General features: G+C 40.7%; 1 protein-coding gene across 2 annotated transcripts in view; it reads left to right on the top strand.

Moving 5' to 3' along the window:
- ace2 (angiotensin I converting enzyme 2) overlaps positions 1-15111 on the top strand; it is a 50406-nt gene that overhangs the window by 30088 nt on the left and 5207 nt on the right. Inside the window, exons 3-11 of one of the 2 annotated variants that reach the window (XM_046391864.1) lie at positions 10551-10682; positions 10804-10962; positions 11151-11244; positions 12224-12367; positions 12551-12666; positions 12796-12901; positions 13797-13894; positions 14029-14201; positions 14883-15109. In XM_046391864.1, coding sequence (XP_046247820.1) covers positions 10843-10962; positions 11151-11244; positions 12224-12367; positions 12551-12666; positions 12796-12901; positions 13797-13894; positions 14029-14201; positions 14883-15109 — 1078 coding nt within the window. In that variant the 5' untranslated portion in view covers positions 10551-10682; positions 10804-10842. Of the gene's footprint in view, positions 1-10361; positions 10683-10803; positions 10963-11150; positions 11245-12223; positions 12368-12550; positions 12667-12795; positions 12902-13796; positions 13895-14028; positions 14202-14882; positions 15110-15111 lie in introns of those variants that run through there. The other variant, XM_046391854.1, reaches the window with a different exon arrangement.

The raw sequence follows: 15111 nt of genomic DNA, 5'->3' as shown, positions 1-15111 counted from the left end.
CATGTGCGTTGTGTGTTTGTGCTTGTGTGGGGTGGTATGTGAGTGTTTACCTGCTGGTTGTGGAGGGTTGATCTAAAAGCATGACGTGTGTGTGTGTGTGTGTGTGTGTGTGTGTTACTGTACATGAGACAATGGAATCACTTTAGCCAAAATTAGCATAGAGGTAATTGGGCCATGAGAACAGAAAATGATGATTTTTACTCTCCATGACATAAGACTCTGAGGAGCTGAATAACATAAACCGTGTGTGTATGTGTGTATTCAGAGCTGCAACATGGTGCTCTGTTGTTTTGTGCTCATAATAATAACAAACTGTGTGACAGCATAATTTTACATCCCTGCGCACGCAATGTCATCACATCCCTCCCCCGTGACCTCCCCACATGTCATGCCCACATGTTTCTGTGGTAACATAAGTGGACATATGCTGACCATATGCTCTGATTTAGTTGTGGTATTCCTGTGTATCTCTTTGTTACTCGGTCATACACGATCATAAACACACAAAAATAGATGCAACACGGCAAATTAAAATAAGGGTATAAGGGAAGATGGTCACAACTCTCATCTTCCTTTTTCTTCTAACTGCAGGAATTATCTATGATTTAAGTCCTCCTTTCCCCAATCCTCTCTGTTACTGACTTCAACCGCTTTATTTTGATCTTCTGTCTTCACAGTGTCACTCTGGGATTTTTGGATCCAGATATCAACACCAGTGAATGGTCCTGTTTTAAATATATATTTGGGAAAAATGAGTTTTTATTTGCCAAGGAAAGAAACACTAGAAACCGGGAAACAGTAAAACATTTTTGGGTCATGTGCCAGCTGAGCAATTTTGATTCAGTTGAGTGGGCACCATTTTGAAATCCAGTATCCACTTCTTATAATACACCCACAGTCTGTGGCCACCCATCACCTGTAGTTTGTAGATTGTAACCTGTAGTTTCTCTTGTGCCAGCACAAGGTTAAAATTCCAGTTTCTGTCTGCATCCCTGCAATGAGGTTGTAGTCAGCCTCAGCTTTGTCTGTGCTTTGTGTTCAGCACCACTTAGTGAATATGTTAAGCATGACCTGTTAAACAGCAGTGGGTTAGCAGTTAGTTTAAAGCACAGCATCGCAGAGCTGCTAGCATGGCTGTACGTTACCACTGTCGGCATGTTCAAATGAAAAGTGGGTGCTGCTCTTTAATATTCTCGTCAGCATTTTCTACTGCCATTTTTCTTGCTTCGTTAAAACCATTTTCAGAATCTTATTTTTTCACTCTGCTTTCACATCAGAAGTCTTTACTACCATGGCCTTCCCATATCTTCCTCTGTCTCTCTCTTCCCCCCCCCTCACTCTGTTATCAAACTTTGTTCCTCCTCTCCTCTCCTCTTCTCTCCTCTCAGGCTTGTAAGTGTCTGGGTGGAAATCAAAGTGCATTAAACATTAAATACGCTGTCAAGAGGCAGAAGTCTCTCTGTGCTGATGATGATGGGGAAAGTAGGGCAGTGAGGGAAGAGGTATGGATGGAGAGGAGGAGGAGGAGAATGGACACAGATATGCAAAGATGGAGGGAAAGACAGATGGAGGCAGAGACAGAGATACTGAAGAGGCTGCAAGAGAGGCCCAAGAGCACATAAATCATCACACATATTTGATTTGGAAAACATCTGAATTGGTGCAAGAAGTGTGTGTGTGTGTGGGGGGGGTAAGGTGTGAGACAGACAAGATGTGCTTGGACAGAGTGCATCCTAACGTTCCTCGTGTGGCTGAAATCAGATCCCTGAACCACACACTGAAAAGATTAAGCCTGTTGTTCAGTTGCAAAAAAAAAATATAAAGCTAGTAAATATGTCTCCATTCCTCTTTTTACTGCAGGTGCTTTTGTATGTGTTTGCAATTGAGAGACAGAAAAAACACACACATTTACTTCCAGATCACTGAGACTCACACACCACACTGTTAGCTCTCAGTCTCTCTCCGTCCTTCTCTCTTTTCATTTTGTCCACAGCTAACTTTCAACAGTGTGATGCACACTACAGGATGTATGCTAGCTGTAAAGTATACGACCAGCCAGAGAGAGAAAAGGAGATTGACTCAGCTGAAAGGTTAAAGTAGACCTCTCTCTCTCTCTCTCTCTTTCCTGTTACTATGCAGACTAGTGAGAGCAGTCCTCTGCTGCCACAGGCCATACTCTTTCAAATTCAAAGTCAAATTTGCTTTAATGGCATACCAGGAAGGAACCAGTTTTGCTAGAGCAGTACAGTATATTTGTTACAGAGCCATATTTTCACGCAAAAATCCCTTCCACAGTGAGTGAGTGAGTGACTGAGTGTATGCGTGTGTGTGTTTGTGTTCAGCTCTGGAGTTTGTGTATGCTGTGTGCGATTCTGCTCCTGAACCCAAACTTGTCGTGTGAAAAGTGCGTCTTGTAAGAAGTTCATTGCCGAGTCCAAGGTCGTCATATACTGATGCCTTGGGTTATTGACAAGTCCGACCCACCAACCCGAAGCGTCTGTATTTTACGACACTCAATGGTCAACTATCTTACAAATTGCACCTTTAAAGTGACTGCTAGCCATTGCTGGCCTTGTAGACACGCCTGATATGAGGCAACACAATTTATTTTTTGTTTTTTGTTTTTTTGTTGTTTTTATCATATTACATATTTTTAGTGGTTCGTCAACAAGGGAAACTACAATAGGTCCTTCACAAATTGATTCTGTTAGGGTCAATGTTGAGATTTTGCCACGTAGTTACGTTCTTTGCCACTTAAGTGGTATCTGAGTTAATACAACTGTTTAGGACAGCATCTACAGTAGGAGGCTGATGTCAAATATCATATATATTTTAAACATAGTATTATTGTATAAAAAGGGTTGTCCAGTGTGTTTTCGTCTGCGATGTACATTTGAAGTAGTGGTCAGGTGGGTGTCTGCTAGTCTTTTCTGAAGGTGATGGTCCATTAATACCTTTTGTACTTTGAATCCTCATCATGTGTCACAGACCTCGGTTTTAGCAGTTTTATTTCAAAATTACTTGGATATTTAACAATCTAACTACAATTTTAGACAGTGTCTTGTTGACATACTTCAACTGATGCCATAGTGGTGACCGTCCTTTAACTGTCCAGTTGCCAGGCGGGTTGGGGAGAATAATAACATAACATATGGGCATTCATTGCGCTCATTTTTTAGTCTTTTTTTCTGAAACATTAGAAATGCTCTCCTTGAAAACGTACATTCTTCAGTTTTTTTTGGTTGTGTGCATTTGCTGTGTGACAACTGCACATAGCAAGTAAGATAAAATGAAGGAAAAACAAGTAATGGTGGAACAGTGGTCCAGCATTGGTCCATTGTGATTTCCAACAACCAATCAACCGACAGAAAACCCACACTGCAAGTATTTTTGATGGGCCATTAATTATCACTGACATCTTGAAAAGCAAAAAATGCCAGACTTTCTATGGCTTCAACCCCTCAATATAAATACTTGCTAGTCTTCTTAGACTTCTGTGATAATAAACTGAATATCTTTGGGTATCCTCATTACCCTCCATCATTCTATGAACCAGGCATGGGTGATACGGGATCTCGCTGCATGTTTGGATTTCCTCTAAGGACTTAATATTCAGATGAGTGAAAACTGGTTGCCAGGTACCATGAGGTTTACTTTCTGACAGATAACACCATGTGTCAGTGGATAGATACTGTTGCTAATTCTGCTAGTGCTATCAGATGACAATTAGAACAGACTGTTTGAACAAGTTTTGATAAATGTCCAACACAACACATTGTTTTAAATGAATGTGACAGACACACACTGTCTGAACACCATCTGAACACAGCCTACTGCCATGTTCAAGATCAATCCAAGTTAGCTCCATATTGACTGCCTTGAATCTTGATACACTCCTCACTGAAGTGAAGGAAACTCTGTTGTCACTGACATTTAATCTCAGTCTGTGTGTACACAAAGAGATATTCAGCTCCTTAGGGTTATTGCTGCCATTTGAGAGCAAGAGAGAAGATAATAGCCCCTTTTGAAAGCTGAATAAAAATAGCAAAACTTTGGTGGACATCCAAGTAAGAGCACTGGTCTACAGAGGACTCAAACCAAGTCCCAAACCAAGGCCGAGGAAGTATTTTCTTAACTTTCTGAGTCATTTTGATTTGATTCAAGATTTCATTTTCATTTTGTATACTAAACTGCATAGTATCGATATTTATGTGTAATAATGCTAATGTGATGATTGAGTCTGTTTACTTGTTTCATCTTGCTTTATTTTACTTATGTTTCCTGCTTCTTTGCTGCTGTAACGCTGAAAAGAGTTAATGCAGCTTATATTCCCTCCAAAATGTGTTGAATGAAATACCTACAGAACATAAAGAAGACAAAGGATGAATAAACATCCCAGATTTTGACTTGCCAAATGATCATGCTGCTGTCTTAACAGACCTGAACATGTCTACCACACATGGAGCACGACTGGTGAATAGTACAGTTACAATGTGAAAAGAAAAATAAATGGAAGCAAGTACAGATGTGTCATCGCATCACCCACCAGGAAGTGGAGTAGATCATGAAACCAGTTGGTTTCAGCACCAGAGAAATGGACACCATAAAAGTCTTTATAAAATGGGGTTTGTTATAAATATTTTAGCTCACCTGCATGTTCTGCATCGTTTTAAACTGCTTTCTGATTGGAGGGTTTGTAGATGTGGGTCACGGCTGTGGTCGTATTGTGAGAATTTGGTTCTAAATGTCTGACATCGGCCAAGTTTTAATGCATGGAAACAAAGCTTTAATTTAAAACCAACTTTTGAACTGATAACCTGGAGATCTGGACTCGTTTCTGTCTGGAGTGTCAAATTTTTTTGCCTATAAAAAATTGTAGTTTAAAGGGTGATTTTAACCTCTCAGGTTGTCTCATTTGAACATAGAGACCTGAAAGGGAGACCTACAGCATTTCACAAGGGAGAAGAAGAGATCAGAGAAAATTCTGAAAAATAAGCAAAATTTTATATTTTAGAATTTTATTTTATTTGTTCTAATTTCTTATCTGGGCGACCCAGATAATTAAGTAATGTATTGTGTGAACTCAGTATGGCAGCCTTGGATTCAAGGTTCACAAAACTCTTGGAAAAGCATGCGCTAAGTGACACGTATCTTCGATGTCTTGACTGGCTTCAGGGACAAGGAAGCACAGCACAAATGTCTGAGTACAACAAGTCTAACAGACAGGCAGATTTCTGGGTTTAACACCGCTGACGGCTTCAAAATAGTGAAACTGAGTGTACTGCTGTGGGTTCGTGTAGGGAGACTTTAGGAGTGTTGTACTGTATAAGGACTTCAGCGTGGAAATATAAATATCTGTCCCCTTCTGCTGGAAGATGCAAACAATCTTTGTCACATCAGAGCCTCATTCATCCACGGCAAACAGGAGTAAACAGAGCAGAACAGAAAGACTGTTTTATGCAATAAAGACATCCTCACTCACACATATGTCGATCTGTGTGTATGTGTGTGTGTGTTTGTGTTGTTGGAGTGGGGGTGGGGGGGTAAATCTAAAGACGGAGTTCAAGAGCCTATAGCTCTAGGCCCTAAAATGCTCTTTGATTGTCCCAGATTATGATAACCCACAGCAGTGATGAATCCCGCCTCACAGAAGTGGCCTAAAATCCCTACAACGGATGGTCTAAAATGAAAAGCCTTACACTGAAGGGACTGCAGAGGACATAAATAATAGCCTATGCTGTGTGCAGGACGCGCTGTTACACTGAATTGCACAGTCGCTCACTGATGCCAATCACGGTTATTTTTTATGTGATTCGTCCAGTGCAGTTGGGCTTATAGCAACACCTGTCTATCTGGTCCTGAAAGGTTTAACCCTGCAATCTGGATTCATGGATGATACTGTGTTGGTGCCGCTGCATGTGGAAAGGGTGGATTTGACGCACTTGGAGTCGCCAGTGAAAACCCGAACACATACGCACACACCGCGCGAACACACGTCTCCATTTAAAAAAAAAAGAGCCTTTAAACACATACTCGACCCTGAACTTCATCTGTTCACACCCTGAACGACAGCCTGAACGACAGCACCGCATGAACATGCTTCAGGTGTGCGCTACCCGCAGTAAGGAGACTGCGATGCTGAGCCAATGCAGCGGCAACACACGCCCCTCCGCTCCGCTCCGCGCAGCCTGCCTGCCTGCCTGCCTGCCTGTGAGCGTACACACACACACACACACCCTCCTTCGTCGACGGTCACACACACACACACACACACATCCGAGTCTGGACCGCCAAATGAATGAGCAGTCGACACAATCCTGCGCTGTGAAAATGCATCTCTGTGTTACCCGATGGTCAGATGTGCAAATGCGACCGTGTGACACGTTTCAGTTGGGGGAGGAGGGTGAGGGAAGGGGGGGGTGAGAGCGCGGCCGCGGGTGTGCGTGCAGCTGGGTAAAAATAATTTTGAGGTGGGCGCCCTTCGAAGCATGAAGGCACACATGAATGAATAAAATCACATATTGCTCAGGTGAAAATCACAAGGTGTTTTTTTTTTCATTTCTTTAAAAAAAAAATAAAAAAATAGGGCTACACACGTGTGGCGGTTTACTTACGCACTGCCTCCTTCTTAGGGTCTAGGGCACTGGCAGTCTGCTGTATCTGGCCTATTTTGTTCTGGAGGACCCAGACCCGCTGGTTGGTGCTAATGATGTCGTTTTCCAGCTCCTGAAATAAGGAGCAGGCGTGCCTGGCCAGGTCGGACAGCTGTCGCAAGGTCCGGGACAGAACCACGTTACTGATGGCACACAGGTCCTCGAAAAGCAGATCTTCATCGTTGGGGATCTGGTGCCTGCAAAGAAGCTGCGGCTCCACAATCCTTTTGGCGAATGGCATTTTGCACGCCAGAAATAAACGGAGTTGTAAGCCAAGTGTAAATTCCCACTGCCTAGAAGAAAAAGGGGAAAGGGGGAAAGAGACAACATCCAAATGTATAAATCCACGAGAAACCCGCTGAGGTTCAGGCCGACCGCGCGTTATCCCAGGGCGTCAATCCAAAGTTCCCAGGTTCTCCTTGACATCCTCCATCCTGCTGCTGGTTTCTGGGGATCACTCACACTCCCGCTCACACACGCACACACATGCACACACATGCAGGACACAGCTAAGCTCAGGTCAGTGGTGAGAGGATGCGTGTTGAGTCTGCGATCATGGGTTGCCTCCGCGCAGCGTCAGACCAGCCGGAGCGAAAAGGAAACACCGCAAAAATAATTCACAATAAGAAGCTGATATCGCGTACCTATTAGTCTCTGAAAACAGCGACGAGGTTGATAGAAAATACGTAAAAGATTTTTCATAAAGCAACAGCTGTATCTTGAAAAGTCCGGTCTGTAACTACACAACTGTTATTTCATACCACGTATGCTCGTTTTATGCTTTTATTTTGTAGACTTGCACTTGCTTTTCCGGTCTTATTGTGGCTGATTTTTTTTCGGAGGGGATTGATGCAGCCTGGCTCTGTGGCCTGAACAGTGAACAGGCTGAGAGGATGAGAGAGGAGACTGAGGTAAAACCTGGAGATGTGAGAGACAGGGAGGGGTCACGAAAATCAGAATACAGATCCAAGTATCTCATCAAGTCAGGACTCGGTGACACGGGAGCGTTTTGTTACAACCTAAGAGCTGAGACCCCGCTGTGGGTGAGCAGGTAACAGCAGGTGCTTCAGCCTGCTGCAATAGCTGATTGGTATCGCTTGTAAGCAGCAGACAACCAGTCACAACTTTGGCTTAAGAATTTCCCATAGTTGATCATGAAATTTTGTGAAACATTGCTTCATCACTTTGGTACTTCATGACTTGTTCTATTTTTTCCTCTTGTCTGCTTGTTTTTTCAGAAACTCCAGCTTTAGAACATCGATTGTGGAGTTTTACAGCATTTTATTTTAACCAGCACAGGACAAAATAAAGTTTACTGAAGCACATTTGAAAAAAAATGTAAATTAATGCCCTCTGAACTGGTAAACTGTAAACTTCTCCGAAAAGTTCACCTACAACAGGAGCCTTTACTGTAGCTGAATGATGTCCAGTGAACACATTTTTTTTCCGCTGATCGTGAGTTTCCAGGATGCTAAGCCTGGCTGTTGTGTGTTTCATTCACTGTGATTAGCCTGCAGCCTCGAGGCTCAGTCTGTATGTAGACATGTGTGCAGTAAACTTGCTGTTGCAGCAAATCTGAGGCAGCACAGATTGACAGTAACCTATCACGGGCCTCACTCTGAGCTGCCAAAGAGACGAGCCTGCCACAAACTGTAAAATGTTCCCTGTTTTCATCCCAGCAAACAATAAACACACAGCGCAGTGACTTTTTAACGTATGATGAGCCTATAGGAACGCTGCATGTCAACAGGAATGAACAATATTATATTCTGATACTGTTTTTACTATTTATTTATTTTCATACAAGTACCCTTTACTGTGTTTTATTCCCTTTTTTTGTTCTATTTTTATACCCAGTATTTTGTGTCATTGTGTGTTTTACTGTATTGAAGTATACCGGACTGCTATGACAACCTAATTTCTATCTATCTATCTATCTATCTATCTATCTATCTATCTATCTATCTATCTATCTATCTATCTATCTATCTATCTATTATTATTAGATACTTGTACAGATGGTGTGAAATTCTTCATATCTGTTTCACCCTCTTTCCTCTTTATTATGAACATGAGATATGGTGATTGCTGCTTTAAATTCTATGAATTAGATATTTTGGATCCTACAAAACTATTTGTGTCCCCAGAGGACAACATTTTCCTCAAATCTACACATCTACATGGAAGAGTCAAATTACATCAAGCTCAGCAGTGGTGGAGAATACATATACTCAAGTACAAGTACAATTTTGATGTACTTGTGCTTACGTATTTCCATGTTATGTAATTCTATACTATTTCACTGCATTTTATAGGGAAGCATTGTACTTTTTTGCTCTGCCAAATTAATGTGACAGATGTAATCAGTCGCACTGCAAACTAAGAGCTCTGCAACACCACAGAGGTGTTTTCAGTCCCTCTGGTTGATGGGACCTTCACTTGGGTGTGTGTTGGTGAAGCTATGGTGGGATATTTTAATAAGGAGTGATAACAGGTTGCTGTGGCCTGTCCCACAGCTGTTATGGACAGCAGGAACAAAAAACATTACGGTTTTTAATGCACATATGTGTCTAAGTGTTGTTCAGGAGTAAGACAGACTTGAAAAAAAAATATGAACCTGCCCGATGATGGTACAGACTCTGTCCACAGGAAGGCACTGTTGCATCAAATTAATGTTCCCAGGCATGTAAAAAGCAAAATGCCAGAATGGAAACATAATCAATCCATTGGCTCATTGAAAGGACAAATAAGTAAATAAAATCCAAGAACAAGCTTTCATTCTAAAGTTGTAAACTAAAGCCGGTGTACTGAGAGCTGTCTTGGATTGATTTTGTGTTACTGTTGTTGACAAAACAACAAAATACTGATTAGTTGTCATGTTTTGGTTTTATTGATGCTTTAGTAGATTATTGATTGATTTAAAACCGAGAAAGCGGAAGAGAGATAAATTGTTAAATAATCTTTTGGTGGTGATAATGAATAATAAACTATAAACCTTGCCCTCAGGGCTGATTTCTTATCAGCATTTAGGGCTGAAGTGTGTGCGATTTGCATTTTATATGCTGGTGATTCACCTGCACCACCTACTTTTGTTCCCTGTCTCCTTGCATTTTTCTCCTCAGAGTGTCATATTAGTTTGACAAATGACAATTTAATAGAAATGGACATGCAATAAACGTTTTTCTCACATTGTTGTTGCTCAGATCAAATTTTAGTTCTTCGATTAGTACCACTGATTCGTATTTAAAAAAAAAATAGAATTATGAAATAAATTAAAAAAAAATAGGACATAAAAAAGGAAGTATATTCTACAATATTGGAGATAAAATGATTCAAATAATCACAAAAATTACATCCTATTAGAAAAGGGTAAAAAAAAAAAATCTTTATTTTTCTCATCATTTAATGGTTTATGGTGGTTTTTATGATGGTTTTTGTGTACTTTGAGGTACAAAATTTTAATCACAGTTCATATGCATTTATTGTAATTTATAGATCGATCGTCCTGTTTTCTGGCTTAAAGTTTCATGACCAAAGAGTTTGATGTGTTGTCATGTTGTGAGACTGAATTTTTTCACTCATGTAACACAAATAAAACTCAAAGTCTCAGAGTGTAAATGTAACACAGACTCCCCCCCTTGTGGCATTTGAAGACAGCCCAGTGACGTCCACCAATCTTCTGAAATGTCCTATCTGTAAATGAAAACTCAGATACACCCTCGATTATGGCTCTGCCGTCCAAAGGCCAAGGCAGCAGCGAAGCTTATTGAAAGCATTTAACAAAGTCCAGCGTCCGTCCTTGTCAGAGTTAGTTTGTCTGTGGATGTAGCTGAAGCAGTCGAGATGTCTGCTTGGGTTCTTGTAACACTGTTCCTGTCCTGCTCTGTTTCTGCCCAGTCAGATGTGGAGAACCAGGCAAGGGAGTTCCTGCAGAGGTTTGACGAGGAGGCCACTCAGCGTATATACCAGTACTCGTTGGCATCATGGGCCTACAACACCAACATCACAAAGGAGAACTCAGACAAACTGGTGAGCACCCTTAAAATACAGATCATGTCGCTGCTGTAGGTTGACCAGGTTGACTCACAATAAACAGATCAGGTGTAATGATTTTGTATAATTTGATGTGTCTGTCTTTAATTTTACCCAGTCAGAGGAGGGGCAACTTTGGAGCAATTTCTACACCCAGATGTCAGAATTGTCCCAGGAATATCCCATTGACCAGATTAAGGATCCTGAAATCAAATTACAACTCATCTCCCTACAAGACAAAGGTTCTGGTGCCCTGTCCCAGGAAAAAGCTGCACACGTAAGACAATGACTCCATATTCAATTTCGTTCTGTTATTCATGTATGCATAGATATGTGTTTCAAATATAAAACTTCATGTTTGTAAAAGCTGCGCATGTTTCATCCTCTGGACTGTGTTGCTACAGCAGGTGTGATTTAATTCTATCACATTAACCTGAACACTACATCTTTTGAATCTTCTTGCAGCTGAGTAAGGTCATGAGTGAGATGAACACAATCTACAGTACAGCGACAGTGTGTCTCATGGATGATCCCCTCACCTGCCAGACTTTGGAGCCAGGTACACTCTGTTAATAAGGAGCAGTTATGGCTTCCTGCTACTGTCGACCAGTCAGATAAAGCAGTTTATAATTAACATTGTCACAGAGAAAAGGAAAACTGGTGAGAAAAGGTTATTAAGGTTTTTGAACTGGGGTTATGTAATAGGGGAATAATGTTATGAACACTTCATGTGTAGTTCTTTAATTTTGTACAAAGGTTTAAAATGGAATATTTCCATTTTATGCTTCTCTGTACCACCAAAGAAAAGTCCAATAAATAAATAAATAAATAAATCTCTGGACTAAAGTCCACAACTGTGTATAAAGTAGATATGTAGTTAGCTCCACCCTGACCAGCTTGACCAGGAGTATGTACTTTTAAATTCACTATAATGACAAAAGCATTGGGACAAACCTCTTTGGTATTGAATTAGAGTGTGTTATGGGGCTGTTTTTCAGGAGCTACAATGGGCCCCTTGCTTCCAGTGAATGGAAATCTTTGTTGCAGCAGTTTGGGGAAGGCCCTTTTCTATTCCAGCATGACTTGCCTTTAAGTCCAACATCAGTGCCTGACCTCACAAATGCTCTGCTGCATGAACAGGCAAAAGTTCCCACAGAAACACCCCCAAATTATGGAAAGTCATCCCAGAAGAGTGAAAGCTGTTATAGCTGAAAAGCTGTCATTAAAGACCCTGTTGGTGCAACGGTCAGGTGTTCCACAACTTAGAGTGCACCTTGATCATACAGTTATGTAAAAAGTACAGAGAAAAAGTAGCAGTGCCCCAATGAAAAATACTCGTCCTACATTCAAAAGCTTACTACAGATGGCCGCAAAATGTATTTCAAGTATCGAATGTAGTTGAATAGAAGTATATCTGAAGTTTGTACCTTAGTTAAAATCCACAGACTTTCTACTTGCTGTGTTTTATATTTCATGTTTAATGAAAAACCAAACTTGTGTTGAGATCACTGCACTCTGTCACTGATTTCCTCTCACAGGCCTGGAACATGTGATGGCGAACAGCCGAAATTACGCCGAGCGCCTGCATGTGTGGGAGGGCTGGAGGAGGGAGGTGGGGAAGAGGATGAGGTCTCTGTACGAGGACTATGTGGATCTGAAGAATGAAGCTTCCAAACTTAACGGTGATACAACTCAAAGAAAATGTGCTACTTGATACAGAAATGTTGCATCCTGGGGCCTAGCATGGGGTTCATCTTAACGTCTGAATGTCTAACTCATGTAATACCAGCAACAATATTCTCCAAAATAAACTACGCAACGCTTTTTCTCTGGATTGTGTTCATCTCTGACACACACACTTGCAGGTTTTGAAGACTATGGAGCTTACTGGAGATATAACTATGAGACCATTGAGGACGACCCTCAGTTCAAGTACACCAGAAACCAACTGATGGAAGACGTCCGTTCTATATACAAACAAGTATGTGTGATATTTGATTGTATGTCTCACGTTTCAGAGCATCTACATTAGTGAAAGTAAGAATGTAGAGTTTGTCATTGACTGTGTGAAGTGAGAAATGGCATGAATTTACTACTTTTTTTCCCACAGATCCTGCCATTGTACAAGGAGCTGCATGCCTACGTGAGAGCCAGGCTTATGGAGGTCTACCCGGGACACATTGATCCAGAAGGACCACTGCCAGCCCACCTGCTGGGTATGTTGAGGATTTTATTCACACCAGACATGTAAAATTAATCATACTAAAAGATCCATTCTATACATATATACAAATACATATATACATGTGTTTTGAAGGAATTTGTGACAGAAATTCATCCTAGTTTTAGGAAAAGCAAACATCTCGTAGTCATTAACTTCACTAAAGATTCAAATTGAAAGCTTTATCGCCATGTACAAACAGTTACACCACACAATGAAATTCTTTAATTGATGGCCTCTCAGATTGTCATCCACAGAATACAAATATATTAAAAGTGTAAAGAAGGAAGTTAGAAAAGAACACAAACAGAAATAGGCACAGATAAAAAGAAAAGAAAGACAGAGCAGCAAGTGTCAGTCCAGAACTTGTATTTGGCGCCCTCTGTCGTCCAGGTGTTGTCACTACAACTTTGTTCTTGTTTGACTGAAGAGCATGAAAAAATGTTGAGTGACAGCTTGAGAAATGAGTGTTACGTACTGATTTTGAAGCTTTAAGCTGCTCCTGTTTTGATATTTGGTAAAAAAAAAACATTATTCTAACATTTAGAGGAAATGTTATCTAGTGATGTTGTAACAATGCAAATAAACTTTGTTACATGGGATAAAAACATTCAATGTAGGATGTAAATTTGCAAGATCACCTTGAAACTCACCTTGATCTCAGTGTCTACTTCTAGTCAGTCAATCAAACTTTATTCGTGTATTTTCAAAGAATAATTTAACGCTGAATGCTTTATTCTATAAAAAACAATAACCCCACACATCCACACTACAGCTGCTTATGTTATAAGCAAACAAAGGACTCAATAAAACGGGAGCTGAGGAAACCCTGTTCAAATATTAAAGTGTTATGAGTGAAAGCTAATTACCTTTTTATTTTGATTGTTCAGGTGACATGTGGGGAAGATTCTGGACCAACCTGTACTCTCTGTCAGTCCCCTACCCTGAAAAAACAGATATTGATGTCAGCAAAACTATGGTGGAGAAGGTACACTGCAGTTTAACTGATTCTGTTACTCTGTTTGTACTTTACACACACAAAACATGAAATATTAAGAATAAGTTTGACAATGTAGTGCTGGAAACTGAAACGGGTCTACCAAATGTCAACTTAAATTTCAGGGCTGGAGCGAGATTCAGCTTTTCAAGGAAGCAGAGAAATTCTTCATGTCTGTAGATCTTTACGAGATGTTCCCAAACTTCTGGAGCAACTCCATGCTGGTGAAGCCTGACGATGGACGCAAAGTGGTCTGTCACCCCACAGCCTGGGACATGGGAAACAGAGAGGACTTCAGGTAGGACAAATCCAGAGACATGCACATATTCACACATGCAGAAAGATGCAGCAAAATCTCTTAAAACTGAAGTTGCTGAATCTGAAATAAAACCTGTGTATTGACTGATTAAGAGCAGATACCTTATCGCCATCATTTAAAAGCTTACATTTATATCAGTTGACTTTATGCAGCTCTTGTCCTTATTTCCACGTGAGATGATATATATATATATATTTACACAGCTTTGATAAGAGTAATATATATAAAAAGGAGTACATGAAAGCTATAAATCTGACCTTCCTGGAACAATGATATTGATTAGTCTCTGAGTCATGCTGATAAAGATAACCAAAGTCAAATATTAATCCATATGGTTGTTTTCAGTGTCTTAAAGTTTGTTCACATGCAAAATGTATCTCTGTCCAGGTGTCAGGCTGTATGGCTCCTCAGGTTTGGGTTAAAATAAAGAAAATATATTCTCCCTGAAACCATGTTACTTGACTTGTATCCTTAGTCAAGGACTTTATTGAATTGAATTGAATTTTATTGAACTGGGGCCTCACTGTTACCTCTGACTCATCAGAAATATGTTATTACGCAAACTTTATTACTGATCTTTTATGTCTGATACAGCATTATGCCAATGTCTGTCTCACATTATAACTGCTGACAACGACTCTTCTCCTGCAATGTCTTTAGGATCAAAATGTGCACAGAGGTCAACATGGATGACTTTCTCACAGTGCACCACGAGATGGGTCACAACCAGTACCAGATGGCTTACCGTAACCTGTCCTACCTCCTGAGGGACGGAGCCAACGAGGGTTTCCACGAGGCTGTCGGAGAAATCATGTCCCTCTCTGCTGCGACTCCCAAACACCTGCAGAGCCTGGGTCTCCTGCCTGCTGACTTCATTTATGATAATGGT

This window comes from Scatophagus argus, chromosome 1 (genome assembly GCF_020382885.2).
Source record: "Scatophagus argus isolate fScaArg1 chromosome 1, fScaArg1.pri, whole genome shotgun sequence".
NCBI classification, from domain to species: domain Eukaryota; kingdom Metazoa; phylum Chordata; class Actinopteri; family Scatophagidae; genus Scatophagus; species Scatophagus argus.
The sequence above is the reverse complement of the archived record's forward strand: the minus strand, read 5'-3'. Positions and strand labels throughout refer to the sequence as shown.